The sequence below is a fragment of the Mustela erminea genome, chromosome 15, assembly GCF_009829155.1.
Source record: "Mustela erminea isolate mMusErm1 chromosome 15, mMusErm1.Pri, whole genome shotgun sequence".
NCBI lineage: Eukaryota > Metazoa > Chordata > Mammalia > Carnivora > Mustelidae > Mustela > Mustela erminea.
In genome coordinates this window covers 62,033,816-62,051,686 of record NC_045628.1, presented here as the reverse complement: position 1 = coordinate 62,051,686, position 17,871 = coordinate 62,033,816, and the positions used below count along the sequence as shown (strand labels likewise).

Below are 17,871 nucleotides of genomic sequence, written 5' to 3'. Positions count from 1 at the left end.
GTATCCACCTGTATTATTTTTCACTCACAAAAATCACCAGTTTTATGAGACCCTGGTGCTCTCATTCATGCCAGTGGGAGAGTGAAATGGTACCTCTAGAGAATGACTTGGCAGGAAGCATCAGAAACTTTAAAAAGTAAACAACCCGTTTTACCTCATAATTCCACTTGAAGGAATTTACCCTAAGGAAATAATGAAGGATAAACACACAAGGACTTAGCATAAAAATAATTCAGGCAATTCTGTTTGTAATTGTGAAAAAGTGACTATAACCTATAGTACCAACAACAGGGCACTAGTGGATATACAGAAATGCAATGGAATACTGTATATTCAAACTACTATAGTTTATGGATATCAAAGAAGTTCACATATGGTTAATTAGAAAATGGGACGATAAGACTATACAATACTATTTTTGCTAATAATACATATCTATAGTAATGCAGATGCTCAGAAAAAAATGGATAAAGGCAGACACCAAATTAAGACTACTGGTCGTTTCTAGATGGCAGGAATCTGAGCTTTCTTCTTTTTGGCTAATCATTATTTTCTGATTTTTTGACAATGACTATGTATTATTTGAGTGATAATAATTATTTTTAAAATTGGGAAAAGCACCAAGCACATCAGGAATGGGGGATGGAAGCTATTCGTTTGTTTTCTTTCCCTTGGTCGTTGGGGGGAGGGGGTGTTAAGGGAGTGGCCCCATGACCCTGGTAGACCAGCTGTCCCTGATGTGTCATATCAGCTTCTCAGGAAAAATGTGATTGTGAGAAGTCTTCCTTCATTTTTCTTTCATATCCTGGACAGAAATCGACACTCTCTATGTAGTTGAAATCACACAATTAAAACTTATCTTTGGAGCCAGTAGGACTATATCATATTTTTTGGGGAATGGATGCCAGTGGAACAGCATCAAAGGAGTTGACTGTGTGGTATATTGTCTTCACCCTTTGATTTCCTGATGCGTATCTTTGGTTATTGCTTTTTTCTTATCGACTGCCAACTACCAATATTTCTCAGCCTTTCAGGTTCCTGTGCAGAGGATTTTGGCCATACAGAACCCACACTATCAAATAACTGTCTAAGTTCACTAGCTTTCAGCTCATTCATCTCAGACTTCATTTATTACTCTGTGATCTTCCAGATAAGGCTGCTGCCTGCATCTCAAAAAAACACTTCCAAACCCATACCTCTAGCTTGCCTGATAAAGGACAAATTCTGTTTTCAAATAAACCACTCAGTAGAAGGACACAATTTTCTTCTTTTAAATGATCAATAATTCATAATTTAAATATTTGTCAAGTGAAAATTTTTCTCATCTCGATGTGATGCAAATCCAAGGGCCTACAGATTATGACCTTAAAAATTAAAATCTTAAAGAAATGTGGATAGACCATATCTACTAGGGATTTCAGAGCAATCTTACTGACTGTCGAGAGGAACTAGATTAGTGCTCCTCAACATTTCTGTACAAACAACTCACATGACTCAGGAGGTCTGGGGTGGGGCCTGGAATTCTGCATTTCTAACAAGCTCCAGGGTGATGCTGATGGAGTGCTCTGTAGACCATACTCTGAGCAGCAAGTTTTCCAGTTTGGTGATTTATGTGCTCTGCCAGGCCAAGAATTCCTTCTCTGGGCAGCTGACAAAATGCAAAGCAGACCCCACACTGTGCCAGCTGGCATTCTGTAGCTCTCAGGCTATGGCTAAGCCTCTACCTGACTGGCTTTAAGACCCAGACTTGCAAAAAATGACACACCCACACCTGCGACCTTTTCATTAGAGTTACCTACAAGCTACATGTTACATGGCTCCAGCTTGAGGAGGAAAGTCCAGGAGCATAAAGAGCATCTTAAACCTGAAGCCATACTTGCCACAGTAAGCTTCAATGGTTGAGGGCATGGGAAGAGCCACCAGCACCAAGGCCCTTTCTCCAATAGTCAGGGCAAGCAGGAGTGAAGCCAGTGCATTCCAAGGAGGAGGGAAGTAGCCTTGAGGGTTCTTTCCCACATGGCGATTGGAGCAGCGGCTCTACCAAGGTGCAGGTATACCAGATGCCTATTGCCAGGGAGTATGATAGGGACTTCTGAGTAAAAGCTTTAATCCTATAGTTACTGTGGAAGGCAGGGCCACAGAGGAGGACAAAATGGACAAGGAAGTCAAACTGATCCTTCCATGTGCAAAGCATCTTAACGATTTCTGGTTGGTCTCCACAGCCATGGCCACATATTGAGGCCACCGTGGTTCAACAGAAGGCCACTCACAGAGAGCCTACCTAAGGCAGCAGATTCATTCCAGCTGTGCAGCAGGTCACCCTGAATCTCTTTTGAGAGAAGTTCTGTGCATGAACATGTCTGTTGTGCCAGAACATGCTTAAACATACTAAAAATGGAAATCATTCTTATCTGGGGTTCCTTTGCTGGACGCAGCAAAGTTAAGTGCTCCTGGCTCAATGGAGTGACCAAGTAGAGATTCAAAACCCTGACTTTCCTCCACTTGGAAATCAGAGTTTCCCCTAGGCTTGGATTTGTTTTATGCCAACTGTTTGGTCTATAAAAGTAAATCAAGCATCTTTAGTATCACTAATGAGCCCTCTGCACACTGAGGAAGTAGGAAATGGGTGTCAATAGTGACAGGCCTGAACTGGGCTACTTAATATTTGTCTGATCCACCTCATAAACCATATTACCATCCATAACTAACTTTGCCTAAAAGGCTGTACTCTAAATTAGAGAAAACTGGTGATGCTTCTTGTGAAGTTTTAATTGCAAAAGGAGTAGGAAGCTGGGGATGGACAGGTGGGTGTTTTGGTCTTTTTGCAAACCTGAGTCCATTGCCAACTACATACTGGTCACAGAATTATACACATGCAATGGCTAAATTGTTCTGCATAAGGGTTAATGAACAGATCCAGGTTTTGCCTAGATCTAATGAAATAAGACCCTAAAAGAACATTTACTCTGAAAATCATAATGGGGAAAGTATTGTGCACAGAAGGAAAAAATAAAAAGACTATGAAATTTACAAAAAGATCAATGTTAAATTGGCTACTACCCACCTCTTCCAAGATATTGACCTTCCTTATTCCTTATTTAGACAAGTGGCCTTAAAACGTCAATCTGTCAGTAAGTTATCTCCTTTACCGAAAATAGAATGAAAATAATGACTATTTCACTATCCCGTCTGAATTTAGCTCTTGGATCTACAGACAAGGGTCATTTTTATTTAAATGTTCCCCCTCAGTGACGAGTTCTACGGAATGCAGTCATGTCTTTTCGATGGGTTGCTTTCAAAGTGCCTTACCTTTGCTTATTAATTACGTAATAATTAATAAGCTCACAAGGAGCTTACCTTTCCTTCCACACTGAGGGGAGGCACAGATGTGGCTAAAGACCAAATTCAAAATATACAATGCTTTGATATCCTAAAACTTCAAGGAAATGAGACTGTGGAGAAATGAAGGGAAGAAGATGGCATTTATGTGGAAAGATACACCTCTGAGACAAGGCAGCCTTGGGGAGGGATGAAGGTCATCCCACACAGCAGTAAGGCAGGACCCGCCAACTCATGTGGTGGCTCAAGACCAGTCACAAGGGCTTGCAATTAACTTTCCTATTTGAAAAACACCTGCAATCTACTTGGCCCCTTTCTCTCAAGAAGAGAGCATGTCCAAGATCCCACAGCATCAGCTGGGCCTGGTCAGGGCTGCCCTCAAGGGCAGGTTACAGACATGGCAGCCCCGAGAAAGCAGAGGGGACAGAACTCCACTGGCCCTACAACTGGGCCCAAGCAGCAAAGGGAATGCAGGCAGGACTTGGGGAAGCTACCTGAGTCACTGGAAGGACAGAGCAGGAAGCTAGGAAAAGCAAGCCAGGGAAGCAAGAGGAGGGCAGGAATCTGAGGCCCGGGTGGGTGAGAAAATAGATTCCATGACTCCCACCCACCCGGGAGGTGTCCCTATTTTGCACAGCTTGGTATGTGGTCCTGGGCTTGAATCAGTAGAACACACCGGTCATGGCCATTTCTCCATAATTTCAGATATGGGGAATTCCTCAGGGCATTGCTAAGGGCCCCTGTATCACTGTGACTCACTTTGATCATTTGCATTTCGAAAAGTACGAAGGGGCACAAAACTGCAAGGCATCCCCGCTGCCACTGGCCATTGGTAAGGGCCAGGTAGAGACTTAATGACTGTACCTGGGTTTTGAGGAGGCACAGTTTTGAGGCACAAATTAGGAGGGCAAATAGAGGAACAGTATCCAGTAAAGAGAACTAGTTAATTCTTTGACCTGCCTCCTACTGGCATTATCCTGGGGATAGAGATCCTCAAGAAATATGACACTGTCCTAAAAATACCATTTTTCAGCTCCCAGGATCTTCTAAGAGAAATTCTCCAGGTATGATTATAATCTTTATTTGAATGAGAATATTCATCATGCATGAGGGGAATTTATCATCACGTGGCACACCTGATCTTCTTTCCCTTGGCATGATTACTGCTTTTCTTTGATCCTGTTTATAAAATTTCTCCTTTTTATTTAAATCACTTAAGAATGCAAATTGTACATATTGCCTTGATGATCTTCTACCCAGGTTTATGGAAAAACCACCTAAAATTCCAAGAGTATAAATTAAATTCATCTTTCTTAGGAAATATTGTGATTTACTGAGATCTGAGTGTTAACAGTGTGTTTAGCTTTGCGGAAAACATAAGAGGAAAGCCTGGCAGCCCTGTCAATCTCAAAAAGGCAAAGGGACCCATGGCAAGTAGAAAAAAATTTTACCCAAATTTACATTTACCCAATTTATAGAATAAAACCATCCATTAAAGAAGCCCCCTCAGCCACTTCCCCTAGAGTTGAAAATGACATCAAACACAACCAATGGGAATGTGATTTTGGGACCCAGGAGGTCGAGGAAAAGTAGAATGCCCAAGACCACCATGCCCTCCCAGACTCCATACCAGGACTAGGACCTAGGGGATCGAACTCTTACACTGCAACTCTTGTACTTTCTCTAGGTGATGACCTTCCTTCTTCTCCCATCAGGGGTGGGCAGCATGAGGAAGCGGTCCCTGCATTCTCAGGGAAAAGACACCTAAAGAGCAGCTCTTGCTTGGGGAGGAAGCTTTCCTGTCAGGTCTAGCAGTGATGAACTCCAGCTGTGGACAGACTCCAACCCTGGTTCAACCCAAGGAAGTGCTTACGGCCCCGTGAACTCAGGCACAAATGGGTAAAAGAGCATCATGGGTATGCTGAACAGGAAGCACTAGTAGACAGAAAAATCCATTTCCTAACAGTGAATAGATAGGACCAATGCTAAGATGCCAACCAGGAAGCATTCAGAAACAAGCCATTCAGAGAGGGGCAGGGGGGATGACAATGAGAGGCAGGAGCTGCTCACAGGACCCACAAGAAGAGGGAACTAGGACTAGTCAGCTCCGTGGGTTCCTGCTGGTCACATAGCGGGTACTGGCACAGCTGGGTTGTGACAAGGAGAGGGACCCTGGAACAGCCTTATTCAGGATGGAGAGTAAGCTTCTTAACCTTCTCTCTACTCAGTCCTCCAAGTGTGATTGTGTAGTTTGTGGGGCAATGTGGTTTTAAAAATCTACTTGGATTGTAGTCTGTCAAACCTATGTTTTAAAGGACAGATTGAAGACTTCAGACATTTTTTTCCCTTCTTCAGAAAGGGTCCACTCTGTTATCTTTACTAACTGCTACAAGGGCCTTCTCTTGCATCTGGGTATGGTCAGTGTTTATCCTCCTGGCAGGGAAGAGAAGCAGGCCAGGCAGATACTAGACAAAGACAGCCAAGGGCCCAGCAGTACCCACTCAACCCTTCTTCCTGCCCAGAACAAGGATGTGCTGCCTGCGGTCAAGGCAGCCATTTTGTAACTCTGAGGCAACTCTAAGAACAGAAGCCAAAAGCCAAGCAGAACAATGAAAGGAGCTTCCACTTCAGACCTGCATGGCCGCCTTCTTCTTCTTCTTCTTCTTCTTCTCTTTAATGTTAGAGGAAAACAAATGCTGACTTGAGTCATTATTTTTCCTCTAATATTTATTGCCAAATACATTTCCTAACTCAAATATGAAACACATACCCATCCTCAGCAAGAGGTCCCAACACTGAAGACTGACGCAGGAATCACCAAGTATTTAAAGAGAAAAGGAAGAGCAATAAAAGGCTATTGATCCCAGTTGCACCAAGAGAAATTTCAACTCTGAGATCGCAATTAAAATAATGGAGAGGAAAGCCTCCCAAACCAAATTACCAGTTTCGCTGACAAGAGAGATGCTTTGTTGTGACCCAGAGGACTGATGTGAGAGCTACAAATTGAACAAAGGCTTTGGGCAAGTATTTCACAAAAAAATCATTCTTAAAGAAATGTAGCTTCTGGGCAAAACTGAGTGGAATGAAAATAGCAACAGAGAGAGAGAGTTCAAGAGAGCTTTCCTGGATTTTTAGGAAGGCAGAAGCTTCAGGGAGGGAATGCAAATCACGGGGGCTTCATTCTCATTGTTACTAATGGTTCTTAATAACTAAGGGGCAATGTTGGGTCTCCAGTTGGCTAGAATGATCAGAGATTACTCACTGCAGTTGTACTAATAACTAAATATAATTTGACACTAAATTACAATTCCAGAAATACAGCTTTCTGCACAGTCTCTTATTGCAAGGGAAAACTAAGCCAGAACATCAATAAATAGAATAATCCAATTAAGTGTCTTTCCATTGGGGTACTACTTAGAATTCAGAGTTTAACAGGGAAGATAGAAAAAAAAAAGTATCTACTGAATCAAATAATCAGGGCTTTTACTGGAAGAAGGTTTTTTTTTGTTATTTTTAAAATAGGTGTTTAATTAATCCAAATGGCTTTGGTCATTTACACAGTGTTAAACACTGTGAATTGTGCCTAGATATAAAGCCTAATTTCCCATGAATAGATTTCCCTGTCAATTAGTATTTAATGCAGACATCTTTTTCTATGCTTACAGTATGTTTATTAACATACTTCCAGTCACCTTTCTTAAACCGTATTGATAGCTGCCTATGATATCCACCTGCAGATGCAGAAATACAAGGGAGTACACTGGCCCAGCAGGTGAGCGGGGTCACCCAGGGGTCTAATGAATGTGCTCTGAGCTGTTAGCCTGCAGGCAGCAGGTACTTGATAAACGTCTGGTGATTGAATGAGTTACCTGGGATTATTCGGAGAAGCTGTTTTAGAAGCATCTGCCCTAATAAAGCCTGGGCTAGTTCCTCTAGGCTCAATTTCCATAGGGAAAGTTGTGGCATAGCTAGTTCTGAAATCAAGGGACAGTTAAATTCTCCAGGAAGAGCCCCAGCTTTCAGAGTCAGAGAATCCAGAATCACCACTTTGGCAAGTATCCCTTGGGTGATTCTTCCATGAAAGCATGGGTTCCCCAGATAGACAGGATTGAGAAGCCAGTGCCGAAGGACATTTAAACCATACTTACTGCTGGTGGAGGACATGTGGCTGTAGTCAGACCTGAAACACAAAACCTTAGTATTAGTAGGATTAGACACTATTTTTCTGTATCCAAGTGAGTTCTTCAAGCTAGAATTTTTTAAAAAGTCAGGGGTAAGTAGCATTTACATGGTAAGGACCTGTAGCAAACGAAAAACCGTAGCGCTGGGGGCTTCGGGGCAAAATAAAGTTACGTCCGAATTTGAAGGCAACACATTCAAGGCATGTTAGAAATCAGGGGTCCTTCAGATGGGCTCTGTGACTCTCCAAGATGGGAAACTAACGAGGTCCTGAACCATCTAAATTCGTTGGCGAATTCTCGAATGGAAGCTTATTCCTCTGCGGAGAAGGCTCAAAGTCTTCAACACATTCTCAAAGGGATTCACGATGCCCCCCAAAGGTGAAATCACTGAAAATGAGCACCCTTCAAGTTAAGTGCATTGTGGGGACATGTTTCTTTGCTGACATGAGCAGAGCGGTGATAGACCTTGGCAGCAGCATGAGGGGACCCTGGCTTGTGAGGGCTTGCTTCCACAGGCAGGGTCTGGCTGGCCATCAGGAAACAAAGGCACAGTGATGTTTGACTGATTTCAGTTCTAGCTGAGAAGAAATCCTGCTGCACATTACAGTAACAGGATGTGGGCTGTGATAGGGAAAGGGAAAAGGCAGGGTTAGGGCCAGGGTGAAATTACCCATCAGTTTCCAGGCTGAAAAACCAGCTGCTGGCACTCGGCCTCTGTGAGAATGGGCATCTGGCCAAGGATCTGCCTGCTTAATCTCTTCGAAGTTTCTGCTCTACTTGTGTGGCTGGGAAGCCTTCCCTCTCTGGCAACATATCTGGTATAGAAGCTCTTGGTTTTCTCCCCACAATGTCCCAAAGTCATTCTCAGTAAGGAATTAATCTCTCAGGCACAAAGGGATTTATTCTTCAAGGTGGTGGTCAGGGGACTTGGTTATGCAAATAAAGTAGTTAATTATGTTTAATTTTCCACAGATACACTTTTATTTACTCAGCCTCATGTTGCTTTTCTTAAATCATTCAATTTTCACTCCATTGACTTTGTTACCATATATACAAAACTTCAAAAAAAAAAAATAAAAAGCACACCTCTTACTAGTTAAAATAACCTATATCGCTCATGCAAAATGATGCACTGATTTATTGGTAGGGGAACAAAATGAAAGAAAAACAGCATGCGGTTTTCTCTTTTCAAATGAACTGTCTTAGTAGTTACAGAATGACTGAATCTTCAGGCTGAAAAAAATAGCAACTATTAACATTTGCATATCCCTTTATGTATTACAAACTGAATCTGCCTATATCGAACCTACTTTTTTATGTTATCGGTTAGGAAGCTAAAGAGATACCATTGGTGAGGAGACCGGGAGGTGGCCAGTGGACCTGAAGTAGGAGTGCGGGGTGATGGCGAGGCAGGACCTGGAAGGTAGGACGACTGGTTATAGAGCATGGCCACATGCTGGCTAAGGGAGATGCAAGACAGGATCAGGATGGTCAGGATGAGTTACCCCCAGAGTGGATACATTCACTTCTTTCTCGAACCAGGCAGGGCATAAATTAATTTTAGGACCAAACTTAGAAATGTGGTAACTGTGTGTTAATATTTTAGTTATTTATTCGACACACAGAGAGAGAAACAGTGACACAAGCAGGGGGAGTGGCAGGCAGAGGGAGAAGCAGGCTCCCCGCTGAGCAGAGAGCCCAACATGGGGCTCAATCCCAGGGCCCCGGGATCATGACCTGAGCCGAAGGCAGATGCTTAACCCATTGAGCCACTCAGGCGCCCCATTCGTTTTATTATTAGAAATTTGCCAGTATTTTCAGCTAGGATTTTCCAAAATTCCCAAGGCAGATGGGTTTCACAAATGCATGTATTTTAAAGATCCCCATACAGATGGAGATGAATGTAGAATGAAATTTACATGTGAAACCTATTTTGAGAATCTTAAGGTGTGATGGTAGTATTTTAGGGCAGGTGCTAGCAAAGCGAACGTCCCTGCCGTGCATCTCTCTGTATGTATTTCTTGTGACTAAAGGCACTGCCTGGGTCAAGCCTGGCAGCTGGTCAGTCTCCTGTCACTCTTGCTCCGCTCCAGTTCCTTCCCCAAACAGCAGCCGATCTTTGCAAAGCACAAATCTGATCATGTCACTCTTTGGATGAAGTTCAAGCACAACATAAAACCCACTTTTCATGAATGATGGTCTCTGCCCAGCTCTGCAGTCTCATCCATCACCCCAGCTTCCATCCCTGTCCCCCATCAAAATGGAAATCAAACGGGAAGAAAATCCCCTAAAACCTTTCATTGCTTTCCAGCCTCTGATTCTGATTATGAAATTTGTACACAGTTGCCATAATGATGGAGATAGAATTTTAAACTGCTCTTTTCACCACGCACCATCACAACATGCTGCTACCTAGTTCTTATTATTGTAATTTTAGATAAAGTGATGTACTATAATTTATTCAACCATTTGCCTTTTGTTTGCTATATGATTGTTTCTAATTGTTCACTTTTGCAAACAACACAATGAGATACTTGCATACACACACACACACACACACACATATACATATACATTGATATTTACTTTCTTTTCCTTAGAAAAATGATCCTGATGGGAAACAGGACCTGAGTCAATGTACAAACACCTTCATAGCCCATAAAATACATTCCAAATAACTTCAAAAGGTTATTTATGGGAAATATTGTTGGTGAAAGACAAACTGTAAAGCTTAAAACAATTTTGTGCTTAAACACGTTCAATTTCAGATATTAACTATAGTTCTCTGGAGGGTTAAGTTACCCCCAGCTTTTTTTAGGATAGAAGGGAACAGCAATAGGGCACCTGTCTTGTGAATCCCGTTTATTGGTCTTACATCCTAAGAATTTACCCACCTAGCTCTGAATAAGACATTCAACTCTGTGAGAATGAAGCCTGAGAGGTGAATCCATGAATTTTGGGAAGAAAAATGTATGGGCACATGATACAGATAATCAGAATGATGCAAGGGTTAGAAACGTTCACATGCCTGACACATAGAGTAAACACATTTATAAACATTACATTTATTTGGTATCTCTGCCAATCGTGACCAGAAAGTTAGATGTAGTCCCTTGACTGCCTTTTAATTACAATTATTCAAACAGGGGTTAAGTGTAAAGGGGTCTGCACTTAAGATAGTTTATCACTGTCAGCAGCCTACTTGCCCATATAGGTATAGGCTACCACCTTAAATTCTCTTTTTCCAGGAAAATCTTGGCATAAGAATTGATCTTGGCATTTCAATAATATTGATTTTGACGTTTCATTAAAACGTCAGCTCAGTGCATCATGGACCGCATCTGTTAACTCTCAGTCCATTGAATTAGATGCCATGGTAGCTCAGAGCTAACTAGCTCCACCTTGAACACAAAGATAATCGAGTACCTAATAGATCACCTGTCTTCTTTGCAAGATTTCCCCCTTTACTCTTCTCTAAACCTGTCCCATCTTCCAATTTATTCCATTTGTTCCCATGCACCTGCTTATAAACTCCAGCCCTGTGAATTGTGTGCTATCTCTAAATCACAGTGAAGTATCAATTGAAGGTCACCCAAAGGGTATGGTAGGAGTATTTTTTCAGAAGCTCAGTGACAAGTGACAGGGAGGTGGAGGCTCATTACTGCCAGACAAACTTGTGAATTAAAATAATGCACCAGATATGGTCCTATTTGAAAGAGTGGCTCAGATGCCATATCTGGGAAACATCACAAAGGAAACACCCACTAAAAAGCATTCATCTTACTTTTTGTCTTTTATTTCGGTTTGCAAAAACACAGCTTGTCCCTCTGTTAAGGGATTCTGTTTCTTAGGGTAGTATACCATAGTCAGTAGCTGGCTTGCCAGTTTTTTCTAATGAAAAATACACAGGAGCACAAAACTTGCCTTCAAGTGCATTTGGAAAAGGGGGGCTCCAAAATGACATCAATTGCCACAGAACAATACTAGTTAGCTTTTAGCCTGGCCTGTAGTAGGTGGGTCAGACAGCAAATACAACATTTCAAGCAAAAGAAAATGTCTGAGTAGGAATCAAGAATTAATTGCCCATCGGTGGTTCCTGGAGTGGCAACTTCGCTAGGTGGGAAGCATGCCGGAGAAGCAGGCTTCTTCCACTGAGGCCACCAACTAGTCATGTACCCTCTGAACCTCCATTTCCTTATGGGTAAAATAATTATATTGAGACACATCCTATCATCTCGCAGATGTTCTGAAAGGTGTTCAGATTGTTCATGACATTTAAAAACATCAGAACATCTACTGTGATGAGTATAAAGAACATAGGATCTTGAGTGCACCCAGAAATAGACATTTTTATTATATGAAGCTCTAACTTTGTCATTTAGAGTCTTCTTCATAACAATACTAACAGTACGATGAGCAATAATTTTCTGAGGGTTCACTTATGCCAGACTTTAAATGTATAGACTAATTTAATTCTCACAACCACCCTGTGAGGTGGGTACTATCATTGTCACATTTTACAGAAAAGAAAACTCAGGGCATGGAGTTGAACCCCAGCAGCCTGACTCTCTTGACTCTCACTTTCAAAGTGATCAGCACTACCTGCTCACTGGCAGCGGGACCCAAAATGTTCTTGGAACCTTTGAGCACGCTGCCGAAAGGATCCATAGTCAGCTCCACATATACCCCCAAATCCTTTGCTCCAATGTTTTGTGCATGCCTGTCTGGCAACAGTCCCTCTCCCTGACCATCTCGACCACTCACCATCTCCCTCTGCCTGCCCCTAAGGTAGTTGAGCACTGCTGCGGGGAATCTGATAGCAAGCTAGACTGGGCCCTTCATACATTTATAATCATTAATCTCAGTTGGGTTCTCACTCAACATTCCCCAAGCAACTATTTCAAACCTCCACTTTCCCATGGAGGGGGCTGCCTTTGCCCAGAACGGAAACCTGTCTTCCCTGTTAAGCTGTAAGAAGAGAGCTGTCCCTCCTTCTACCCAAAGCCCATTGAGCTGAGAGGTCTGAAGTCCATCTGCCTTCACCCTTTCAGAAAGTGGACATTACAAACCATCAATTTTTCTGCTATATCTTTATCTGTGCCCCCCCCTTTTAAAAATATTTTATTTATTTATTTGACAGACAGAGATCACAAGTAGGCAGAGAGGCAGACAGAGAGAGAGAGGAGGAAGCAGGCTCCCTGCTGAGCAGAGAGCCAGATGCAGGGCTTGATCCCAGGACCCTGGGATCATGACCTGAGCCAAAGGCAGAGGCTTTAACCTACTGAGCCCCCCAGGCATCCATATCTATGCCCCTTTTTATAGAGTCTTTTCTAGAAGCATCTCTTCACAGGAGCCTAATTATTGCCTATGCTTTGGGAATCCTTCCTGCATCCCACTCTCCCTTCCAGCTACTGCCTCTCCTCACCCTCCCTTTCTCAGACAAAGGGCTCTGCCTACCTTCTCCTCCACACAGTTCACTCCCTCCTGGAGCCAGGTGGACCTGCCACTGTCCACGCATCCACCTTTTCCTTCATTACCTGCATTTGCAAAAAAGGCGCTTCACATTCCTTTAGCTTAGTGAGTTTCTCAACCTCACAGCCAATGCCTTTTCCTTCTTCCCCTTGGCTTCTAGGACACCTCATCCTTCCTCTTGTCGGTGTCTCCTTTTTCTCAGGCCCCTTTCTCAGCTCCTCCAACTTCACCTGGCCTTTAAGTGTTGTCATTTCTCAAGGCCGGTCTTAAACAGTATGTGCTTCGTAGTTGTTGAAAAATCAAACGTGTTAACAAAATATGTAAAGGCTCAGTCCCCAGCACAGAGTAAGATGCCGGGTGTTTACTATCTTCACTATCTTTAGTTGATTTCATCTACTCCTAGGACTGCAACTGCCATTTTTTGGCTGACCATTCCCAAGCATACTGTCGTCACACCCGTATCCTCTCTGATCATCTCCCTAGATAGACTCAACAACTGGCTCGTCATCCTTGCTTGGCTCTCTCTCAATACCTCGGATACGACACGATGAACATGAAACTTCTCCTACCCTGCCCAAATGTGGTGGCAAGGGGAATCACAGACCACTTCTAGAATCTGGTGAAAAGTAAGTCTCTTCTTCCCAAAATTCACAAAGAATGTCATTTTGTATGTGACTTCAAGCCATTCATGGGCCTCAAGTTGAGGACCCCTGCCTTAGCCGATGGGTCACCTGAGCCGAGTCTTAAAAGAAGATAGAGTTCCACCTGGTGGGCAGGCATGCCAGGTGGAGAAGGGCAGAGCTGGGGAAAAGGGCAGTTTGACAAAAGCAGAATCAGAAATACCTTGCGATGTGGCTTGAGGCAGAATATAAGGGTGGGGTGCTGAGACACAAAGCCAGAGAGACAGAAGGGGACCCTATCACATTGGGGACTTATAGGCCACACTAAGCTCTTTGTACATTAGGACTTATAGGCCACACTAAGCTCTCTGTACATTAGAGATGACAGAACCACTAAAGGTTTGGGAGAGAAGCATGATCAGATTTGTATTGTAAAAATAATAGTGATAGCACACATGTGTAAAGTCTCATCAGGCAGCTACATGAAAGCTGGGGGTGAGTTCTGGAAAAGCCAGGAAATTATGAACCGCTTTTTGATAACCAAACCAAACTGCAGGAGATACACGGATATGTGGCAAATAAAAGATCAGGAACTATATACTGAAACTCCTTAAGCATGTACCATTTTACCTTCATCTTTAGCTTAAGGATGCTGCTGAGGCAAAAAGGAGTCTTTAAACAATTCTATTCTGTCACAACAATACACTTTAGGGCAGAGGCAGTGAAGAGAAGCTCTGGTGTCAGTATATTCAGCAAGCCCCTCCCAGCAACCCTGGCAGCTGTCATGCTTTTCTCTGGGATCCAAGGGTACAATTGTTCCTGGGTCAGGGCTTCTCCTCCACTTTTCCAAGAGAGAAGCCTTGGAAAAAACACCTGTTTTAGGTGAGTTCTGCAAATTGAAAATGAATGGACCAGTTGGAGCCTTATTTTATGCAGCTGAAAATGAGCTGGTTAATTTCACTTTGTTTCTTCTATCCATGGCCTAGCTAGCTAACTAGAGGTGGGGGGGGAGTCAAGGATCTTCAATTACAGTTGATAAATGCCACATACACAAAGTGTGGGGAGAAAACAAGGGAGTTCTGTGTTTGGAATCAGGTTACCCCTCCAGAATGTAATTGGGTTCTATAGTGAAGTGATCTCAAGTTTGGATAACAGCGAAAGCCCATTGCAGAGTACTTGCTGTAGGGTGTAAAAGTGCCAGATTTGGGCTAGGAATGGGGGGAGGCTGCAAGGAAGGGTGAGCCTGGGCAGGCAGGAGTGACTGTGTCCCTCAGGGGGCAGCCCCTTGTGCCCATTCTGACCTTGGGCCCCATCCTGTCCTCTCAAGGCTGCCAACCCCCAAGATTAGTCTAAATCTCCCCAATGTTCCATGGAAGAGGGTTTCTGTAATCTGGGCAGCTCCAGCCCATCTCCAGGGTTCTCCAGAGAGGAAAGGACACCCTTTCCTCCTGGGTCAGTACCGGCATCCTGGATGTTTGCTGACTCTGCACAGGAAAATCCTCTAGAGATAGGAGCTGGGTAGAAGCATTTGCAATGACATTCATCTCCTAAAAGATACTCCATCTTTTGTCCCACTCAGGAAAATGGTGTCGTTGGGAGAAGGCTAATTAGTCTCCAGAGGTAAAGGTGTGGGCCAACGGTTTGAGTCGTTGAAGCGATGAGCACATTTCTTTAAGCAGGGCTACATCGTAGCACCAACTTCATCCCACCTGTACCCAAGGCTGGGACAGGTGGGCAGAGAAGTTTGGCGGGGAAAACAGGAGCTGCGGAGGGAGTCTCAGCAAGCACAATAAAGCCATGAAATGAAAAATGTCATCCTCTTATAAGATTTCTGAAAGACTTTTAGGTGCCAGGTGTCCTATCCTCTTCTCATCCCCAATCCCTCATCCCGGACTCCGGGAGCGGCGGGGCTAGAGGAATAAAGTCCTCGCGGAAGGCTGAAACAAGTGCAAGAGCATCTGTTTCTCTAGCGATGATCTCGGGGGGGACATTGCATTCGCCTGGTATTCCACATCATCTCAGTGATAACGGGGACAAGAAGGGTGGTGTGTGGTGGTGTGCGCGAGGTTCACTCTGAACCCTGAGTCCTTCCACTTTTCTCCCTCCCCCATCCCCCAGGGATGGGGCCCGCCCCACCGGGGTAGCTACGGACCACGGGGCTCTGCCCTTCGGGCCCGACCAGGAGACAGCCGGCCCGCCACAGCCCCTATACCTTCCACCCCGGACCAGGCAGGTGGGGGAGCCCCCGCGGCCCCATCCGGGCGGCAGCGACTCCGGCTCCGCCGCGGGGTCCAGAAAGGTCCCGGCCGGGGACCGCAGCGCAACTCGGAGAGCGCCCCCCGCCCACGGCCCGGCCCCGCGCGGCTCACCCTCCGGTCTCGGCGCCCGAGTCCACGCAGTCATCCTCCTCGCCACCGCCCGCTTTGGGGTCCATGGCGCGCTCCCCGCCGCGCTCGGCTCGCGGGCGCCGGCGTGACCCGGGGCGTGCTCCCTGCGGGCCGCCCCGCCCAGCCCCGCCTAGCCCAGCCCGAGCGGCTGGCCGGGCTCCCGCGGAGCCTCTCGCGGCTGGGGCTCCGGGAAACAACTCTGGCGCGGGCCACACTCCCCCGCGCCGCGCCGCGCCCTCTCCTGGCCGCGCCCGGCCGGCCACTGGCGGCCGCTCCCGCCCCGCCCCTCGCCACTCGGCGGTGGGAGCGTGTGTGTGCGCGCACGGGGTGCGCCCGTGAACTAGGGCCTGTGCGCGCGCGCAGGGGCCGGTGAGCGAGACCGCGGGCGCGCGCAAGAGGGTGTGTGCGCGGGGCGTGAGCGGGTGCGCGCGGGTGTGTGCAGGCGAGCAAGGGCTTGGGCGCGCGCAAGAGGGTGTGTGCACGGGGTGTGAGCCGGTGCGCGAGCGTGTGCTACCTCGGGTGTTGCGCGCCAGTGTGTGGTGTGAGTGCACGAGTGGGCGAGGTGTGTGAGGTCGCGTGCGCCTGTGTTGTGGTGTTGATATAGGTGGGTGGGTGAGGTCGATGTTTGTGCGGGCGCTGAGCGTGTGTGCTGTCTGTGCTTTGTGACCACGTGTGGTGTGTAAATGGACGTGTGTGTGCATAGAAGCCGCCCCTCTCTCCTGGGCCCAAAGCCCCAGGTTTCTGCGTCCCAGGGATTGACCCGACGTTCCAGAGCCCCAGAGCTGGGAGCAGCACAGAGAAATAGTGGCTGCACCTTGGAAGCAAGGAGGGATCTGGTTCACTACTAGGACTAAGGGGAAGCTCTAGGTGTTTTCTCTCAGTTCCCTCAGAATTGGCAACACTGAATTCATTATCACCTTTCTTAGTGCAGGTCTGAGAGGCTTCCCAGCACCCAACTTGACAGTTTAAAATCAGTGTCATGCATTCTTTTGCTATTAAAAGAAAAGAAAAAAAGGCTTCAAAAATAAACACCATAGGATGTACCTGCATTCAGAGCCTTTTCAGTTAAGGGGATAATGGATGTTTGTAAAGGACTCTCCACCCCCCACCCCACCCCTGTTCCTTGGAGTAAGGTTATGATCTCTGTTGGAGGGGCACACCTCTTCTTAGTGGGGTGAGGCTTAATGGAAGCTTGAGGAGAGGCAGAACAAAACAACTCACATTTAATTTTGACACCCCTGTCCAAGCCATTGGAACGCACTCATTTCCACTTTCTTCTGTTTTCAGGCCAAGTTACTTAACTTCTATGACCCTTACTTATCTGTAAGATGGGGCTATTGATATCTACTCTATAGCCTACTGGGAATTTAAAGAGATTTTAAAATTTAATTTTACATACATGTAAAAATACTTAGCATTGGTCCTGATAATGTCAAGCAATAGTCACAGGCAGCTGTCATAACATTTAAAGCACAAGCTAGCTATGTTTCTAATTTCAACTTGCAAAGCAGTGACAAGATATATCTTAAAGAGGAATCTATTTTCTTTTCTTTCTCCCCTGTCTTCTGTTCTTCCTTCTTTACCTAATTATCGCTCCTTTTTTATTCGTATCTTAATTAAATTACACAAAAAGAGGAATCCAATGAATAAAAGAATACAAGCACAATCTCATCATTAAGAAAAAAACACAGGAGAAGGTGCCAACCTCAAATCTTAATGAATTATCTTTACTGAGTGTAAGATCCTTGCCATACAAAGCAGAAATTGATGTATTATACTCAGTTTGTGCTCATTAGCTGCAAGAAGGAAGTGTGTCAGTTCCTTAGGGGAGATCCCCCTTGCCCCACCCTATATACTGATTTCTAAAAGGAC

The 17,871-nt window shown here is 45.0% G+C and overlaps 1 protein-coding gene across 3 annotated transcripts in view; it reads right to left on the bottom strand.

The window, feature by feature from the left end:
* FAM124A (family with sequence similarity 124 member A) overlaps positions 1-16,243 on the bottom strand; it is a 104,356-nt gene extending 88,113 nt beyond the window's left edge. For all 3 annotated transcript variants that reach the window (XM_032314990.1, XM_032314993.1, XM_032314991.1), the window contains exons 1-2: positions 15,982-16,243; positions 7,488-7,519 (exon numbers count right to left, since the gene is read on the bottom strand). In XM_032314990.1, coding sequence (XP_032170881.1) covers positions 7,488-7,519; positions 15,982-16,046 — 97 coding nt within the window. In that variant the 5' untranslated portion in view covers positions 16,047-16,243. The remainder of the gene's footprint in view (positions 1-7,487; positions 7,520-15,981) is intronic.
* Positions 16,244-17,871: the final 1,628 nt, after the last annotated feature.